This window comes from Dryas octopetala, chromosome 6 (assembly GCF_963921425.1).
Source record: "Dryas octopetala chromosome 6, drDryOcto1.1, whole genome shotgun sequence".
Taxonomy (NCBI): Eukaryota; Viridiplantae; Streptophyta; class Magnoliopsida; order Rosales; family Rosaceae; genus Dryas; species Dryas octopetala.
The window spans coordinates 46712-53808 of record NC_141371.1 but is presented as its reverse complement, the minus strand read 5'-3'; the positions used below and the strand labels follow the sequence as shown (position 1 = coordinate 53808).

The 7097-nt window shown below is 34.1% G+C and overlaps 1 protein-coding gene across 2 annotated transcripts; it reads left to right on the top strand.

Moving 5' to 3' along the window:
* Window positions 1-2555: 2555 nt before the first annotated feature.
* AS2 (Lateral organ boundaries (LOB) domain family protein) lies at window positions 2556-6879 on the top strand. 2 transcript variants are annotated; one of them, XR_015122799.1, is made up of 3 exons: window positions 2556-2702; window positions 4442-5169; window positions 6470-6879. XR_015122799.1 is itself a non-coding variant. In XM_086246228.1 (2 exons), exon 2 carries the CDS (start codon window positions 4460-4462, stop codon window positions 5114-5116), a length of 657 nt encoding a protein of 218 aa, XP_086102354.1. In that variant the 5' UTR covers window positions 2556-2702; window positions 4442-4459; the 3' UTR covers window positions 5117-5304. The 2 variants fall into 2 exon arrangements, 1 of the variants encoding a protein (XP_086102354.1); XM_086246228.1 differs by lacking the exon at window positions 6470-6879 and having other exon boundaries at window positions 4442-5304.
* The last annotated feature ends 218 nt before the right edge of the window (window positions 6880-7097 follow it).

The following is a 7097-nucleotide window of genomic DNA, read 5'->3' as shown; positions in this document are numbered from 1 at the left end:
GGGGGAAAAGAAAAGAAAGGGAATGAAGGAAAGAAAAAGAAGAAAAAAAAAAAGAAAGGAAAAAAAGAAAAGAAAAAGAAGGAAAGAAAAAAAGAAAAAAAGAGAAAAAAAATAGAACAAAATTAAAAGGTTTAGGGTTGATTGGGGTTTGGGGCCTTTGGGTAATTGTAAAGAAAAAAAATAGTTTGGGTTTTTCTTTGGCCTTTTTAGAGTTTCGTTTAGTTTTTTTTAAACCCTAAATTCGTAAACTCTAATATATTTTTATATAAAAAATAATTTAAAATACTCTAAAGGGCCGAAACTCTAATATCATATACCATATCCTAGTTTGATGTTTTTGGGCAATTGAAAAAAAAAATGATTTGAAATTTCGTTTGGCCGTTTTGGGATTTCGTTTAATTGTTTTTAAACCCTAAACTAATAAACTCTAATACATTTTTATATAAAAAATAATTAAAAATATTCTAAAGGGCCTAAACCCTAATATCTTATACGATATCTTAAACAATATAGAATATAGATTATAAAGTATATAGAATTTTGTGTATATATTATAGAGTATAAAGAATATATTAATTTTATTTATTCATTATACTAATTTTATTTCACAGTATTTACTTTCAACGCGCATTATATTCATTTTATATCACATGAAACTTACTATATAATTTGGTTTCTTCAATGTTTTTTTTATCAAAGTAGTAGATAATATGTTAAATAAACATATAGTAAAGTTTCATTCAAAATTCCGTATTTTGATAATAATTTTCATCGTTTCCGTCTAATTTCTGTCGAAATTTAAAAATCTTCGAAATTTCCGTCAAAATTTCCTCGAAACCCGAAATTTTATTCCTTGCTTGGAGTTAGCTGAAAGCCTGAAATGGTATGAGTGTGTGAATAAATTATTGGCTAAAAATTATGATTAGACTAGACCAAAATTGGATTCCCTCAATTGTAACAAAAAATATATATATATATACAAAAATGCTCTAAAACTGACTAGTTAGTAAGTTAATACAAAACTAACCACCATGTTGGGCCCACCGCACAATGTAATCTCAAAATCCGAATCGTCTAAAAAGGCCTTACTTCAAAGATTATCCCTATAAAAAATTTCTAAATTCGAAAATTATTTAGTCATTTGATTATAACAACAACTATTTATGTGCTTTTATCGAAAACACTGATCGTCTATTTATTTGATCTCAATTAGATGACTAAATGATTTCCAATTTAGTTGATTTTTTATAATGATGATCTTTGAAGTATGACCTAAATAATTGACGGTTAAAATTATGAGATTAGTTATGTGGCAGTCCCAAAAAAATGGTTAACTTCGTATTAATTTTTTAACTAGTTAATTTTAGAGCACTCATCTATATATATATTGTACGCGTTGACAAAATACAGCAAAGGTGTGGTTTATCTGCGGTGCAGTGACACTAGAGAGCTCAAACGTGTGGCAATCAAGCATAAGCAACATATATTGACCAAAGAAAAAAAGCATAAGCAACATATCCGTAAAGTTATCATTTATATTTTATATTTATGAATAAATTTTTAAAAAAATTGTAGCTCTATGAATAATTGTATCTTAATATCTTTTTTTGCAAGAAATAATTAAGGATCCGATTGATTGGGATAAGCGATTATGGTTCTCGTTGACCAGTATGCATGTTTGAAATCCTAAATCTGCGGAGATATGAAAATACACTAATTAATTTATTTTAAGCAATTGAGAGCATTTAATTGGATTTGGGTGATTGATATTTTCTTTAGTAATAAAGTAGATAGGCTATACCGTAGAGAATAGAATGCACAACGCCACAACCTGAGAGCGTATAATAAATAAAGAAATTTTATATCTGGAAAAGAGAGAAAGATGCTACAACTTGTAGCTACCGTACTGGGGATGAGGAGAGGATGGGTCAAGTCATGTCACTACCAACATCACAAACTCCAATCTCTGAGTCTGTGGATATAATAAGAAGAACAAGTGAGAATCGGAGATCCTTATTATTATACCCCTCATTTTCATCACTCGCTCACTCGCTCACTCGCCAACTCCTTGTTTGCTTTCTCCGCGTCTTCTGAGCCTCTGCTTCGGGGGGACTTTCCCCCGCCTCGCCGATATTACCTCGCTGGCAGCCACCCACCCACCCACCACTTACTACTCTCTCTCTCTCTCTCTCTCTCTCTCTCCACGAGTCTTTTCCTTTGGACTTCCTTGTGATCATCATCTTTATATGCAAGTTCCGTGCCATTTGTTTCCCGGCGAAGAATTAGAAGCTAGCTAGCGATAGGAGTGCCAAAAGAAGACCATATTTGCATGAGCTAGAGCTAGATATATAATATTCCATCTCAACCGTTCCAAGCTAAAGATAGCTAGAGCTCGATCTCCTCAAAAGTAGCTAGCTAGCTAGCTTGGAAAAAAGGAAAAAAGAAAAAAGAAAAAAAAAAAAGAGCAGAACATCAAGAAGAAGAAATAGAACGAAATTTGACATAGATCAGAACCTGTTCAAAGAAAAGAAAGAAAGATCAGTGGAGGAATCAGTGGAGGAGGAGAAATACAGTACAATATTGTGGAGGAGATCCTCCATATTCATCATCAGTACCAGACCACTAGTAAAAAGTTTCATCAAGAAAAGAAAAAGGTTTGACCGAAGAAATCGAGGCCACCGCACGCAAGACTAGAAGTGCTAGTACTACTCTTCTTCCATTTTTATTATCTTTAATATATATTATTTTGCTAAACTTTCAGGACAAGAAAAGGAAGAATAGAGACTCTTTCATCCAACCCAAGATCTCCCTACAGTCAGAGTCAGACCCCTCTTAATTCTTATTCTTCTCTCAATATTCTTCTTCTCCATCAATCACTTCTCTCAGCCTTAAGTTTTCTTTGTTCTTTTCATTTTTATACTTCATTAAACTTAATGTCGCTTTTTTGGACATTATATATATATATATTATATGCATGTGATACTGTATACAGGTAAGTTAGTTCATCCCAAGAAAGTCTTTTATCATATATCCTGTACCCTCTTTGAAAGTCCCATACTTTACAAGTTTACAGAAAATTTAAAATGATCCAAGTATTAATTAATGTAATATATTTGTAGCCAGTATGAAATTCAAGCAAGATCTGCTTCCAAAGTTTTCATCGAAAACGGTGAAATAGAACCCTTCTTTCTTGAACTCCTTCCTTCACGAGATCCAATTAATCCCTCAGGCTCAACCCCACGGGTAAATCACCTTTCTAATTTTCAATTATTACTTTATTCCTCCTCTCAAAACCCTACAGACCCTGCAAATTTAAGTCTCAGGGAAATCTCTTTTTCTATCCTCGATCCCTGATCTCCTCTAGCTACATCCCATCTTCTCTCTGTTTATCAAGTGAACCTTCAATTGTACCGCTGCTTAGGGTTTTAGGGTGGTGAGAGAAATAGAAAGATATAATATATATATACGTACATAATATTGTTTATGTATTTTTTCTGTTTTTCAAGAAAATACTTATATATATAATTAATATTGTATGCATTACTCGCTGTATATTTTTATATCTAGCTAGCTGACTTCCCTTTTACAGCTAGCTACACCAGATCTCTTATACTCAAGCCAATACGAAAAAGATTTCATTTAATTCTTTCAGAAAACAAATTCAGAAAGAATATCAGTGATATAGCACCAGATCCTGCAGGGTATATCAATATTTTCTTTTTGTTCTTACTTTCTTCTTCTGCCATTAATGCCATACCAATTTTAGCTAGCCATTGCAACACTCACGCAAATTTTGATTACTTCAAGTCGGCCGTCAGATTAACACTCAATTGATTTTATAATTCCAACTTAGACTTTTTTTTTTTTTGTGGAAAATCCGACTTAAATTTTTCTTTTTGAAAATAAGAGGGAATTTCCAACTTTCATTGGTCGATGCTTGCTGCCTAAACCTAATCAAAAAAATTTCCATTTTGGCCAAACCGTCATTATGCCATAGATTTCGCATATCTCTGATTTCTTCCTTGTATTCATTTCTTCATTTAATTAGTTTATTCCCTACTTTGTTTATTTCACGATTCATTAATTTTTTTTTTCTACTACCTTTTCTCCTTTTCTATTGATTAAAGTGTCAAGTTCTTGACTGTAAAAACTCAAATCAAAATTTGGGTTGATTGGGAATCACGTACAGTTCCGGCCCTTCTGTCCATCATATATGGTATTAAGTTTCTGCAGATCGACCGAAGTTTAAAGATTTTGATAAGCAATTTTTTTTTTGGTGGTTAAGATGAGCAAATTCATTGTCATGACTCAAGATCTGAAATTCCGTGAATACATTTTATTTGAAAAAGTTGATAGTAATTTGTTTCTTTTTCATTACTAGTTATTAATATATATAGATATATGGTATACTGAATAATTAATTGATATTTTTTAATTACAGAGGAGAAGGAGGTGGAAGATGGCATCATCGTCGAATTCCCCATGTGCAGCGTGTAAGTTCTTGCGACGCAAGTGCCAGCCAGAGTGCGTATTTGCACCATACTTCCCACCAGACCAGCCCCAGAAGTTTGCAAATGTTCACAAAGTGTTTGGGGCAAGCAACGTCACCAAGCTGCTTAACGAGTTGCACCCCCACCAGCGCGAGGACGCTGTCAATTCTCTTGCCTATGAGGCTGACATGCGCCTCCGTGATCCCGTCTACGGCTGTGTTGGAGTCATCTCTTTGCTCCAACACCAACTCCGCCAACTTCAAATGGATCTTAGCTGTGCCAAATCCGAACTCTCCAAATATCAGAACCTGGGCATCACTAGCCACGGACTCATAGCTGCTGCAGCCGCTGCTGCCACCGCCACCGCCACCACTCACAACCACCACCAACAGAACTTGGGCATCAATCTGATTTCAGGCGGAGGTCGAGACCACTACCACCACCAGTTTTTCCCCAGAGATCAGCAACAGATGCTCAGGAGCTTTGATGCCGCCGGAAACAACGGCTATGATGCAAGCCTTTTGGCCATGAACGTCTCCGCAACCGCCGGCATTGGCCAAATCACTCAGTTCCAGCAACCTAGGGCTGCTGCTGGGGACGACCGCCGAACCATTGATCCCTCTTAATTAGGATTTCCTCTTTTCCACACTTTCATCAACTCAAACCAAATCCATCAAAGGTACAATATTATATTTGATTATTTTCCTCATTAACACTCCTATGTCTATTGATCATTTTTATTTTTTTTGTTATTTCTGGGTTGGATCACTAGCAATATCGATAAAGTGGCTTTGGCTACGAATAACTCTGTGACTAGGGCTTTCACACCCTGTCAATCCAATTGCTGAAATTAGGGTTTTCAAAAATAATATATATATATATATGTAATTATAAACAGTAAAAAAAATGTGAAAATAAAAAAGGAAGTTCTCAAATTTTATGCTACTTGTCGGCTTAAAATTAAGAAAAAGATACAATTTTTATGTTTCTTAAAGTTCGATTTTATTCAAAGGTAATTAAGTAATAATTAACTAGCCAGCTATTGATTGATTGTGGTATTTCTCAGTACTTTTTTTATGAAATTAAGTAATTCTAAGTTTGAATCCGTTTCCAAAAACTGAAAGGAGAAAAATAAATGAAGTAATATATACCCAGATGGTGTTGTGTTGTTGGGCTTTTTGCCTCCACTTAGAAAAGAATTAAATAAATAAAGATTTCCACAGTATTTAAACTGTTAGCAGATCTATATAATTTTTTTAATAAATTTTTTTTTTTCTGTAAGCGAGGGTGTTCTGAACTAATTTTCCCGCATTACACTAATCTCTTAGATCGGTTAAAAGGGCAGCCAATCCACGCTAGACTTAAGAATTTAATATTTTTTTAACAATTAACTGTTATCTAAGTGCATTGCAAACGATATGTTACACTGTTTGGACTTATGTTAACTTGGAATTTGAGTTCCTCTTAAAATAACTTGGCGTTTGAGTTGGTACGGTTTTAATGCGTTAAAGTGAGAACCCATCCGATCACTACTCCAACTTATAAAGAAAAAGAAGAAGACACAAATCCCACTGTTGAATGTTTGACCAAAATGCACTCTTAGAGTCTTAGCAATTATTTTTTCTCTCTTTTTATTCTTCTTCTTTCCTTTACATGTTTTTTCTTTTACAAAAAGAAGAAATCTGACTGAAAGAAAAAATGTCCGCACATGAACAGTACGTTGAGACTGTATAGCACTCTGTGTCCAGACTCTCAGACTTTTCCTCTTGAGGCATTGTGCAAACAGTCTTACACTGGGCATTGCATGACAATCTCAACTCGTGCAATTGGAAAAATATGACATCATGTTCATTGAAAACCTCTCTCTGTTGGATAGTAGGTAGTTAATTAATTATTATCTTTTGCTTTTCAAATTGTAAGACCACACATATATGCATGATTTTATTAACCCTTCCATATCAATTTGGGTTGATATGCAGGGAAATAGGGTGTACTCTCAAGGATTAATTCATCGAACAATTGGAGTGGTTTTTAGAGTAAAAAGAGACATAAAGAGAGGATTGGTACGTGGAAGAGGCTGACAGTTTATTGTGATTAATCAATACGTACCCCTTTTACAGACAATTTTGTTATATCTAATTTATATGTATCCTTGAATTAGTTTTCTCGTACACATATGTCACATATCTATATCCTAATAAAGAGAATTCTCGATATTTGCCATATATACATGTGTCAACTATCTTTGCATATTGCCATCCCTCTCTTCCAAAACAGGAAAATCGAAAAAAGAAAAAAAAAAGTTTTTCCCAAAGCTGTACTCGATCTTCCAGTCTCACAGTAATAGTAATTATACCATTAGTTCGTGGGGTTTGTCCTCTTAGGCAGCTGGCACGGTGGGTCTGTATGTGTTTCTACCCCTTGCAACTCTTTTCTCAACAGTGAAAAGACCATATGATTGCGATTGAATTAAAGCATTCCATATGATAGTGTTTTTTTTTTTTTTTTTTGGGTTTTGACCAGATGATCGATAGTGGTTTCTTTGTTTTGGTTATGAGATTGACAAAAAAGTAAGGTTTGAGGTCCGTGGCTCCCCTTTATTGTATT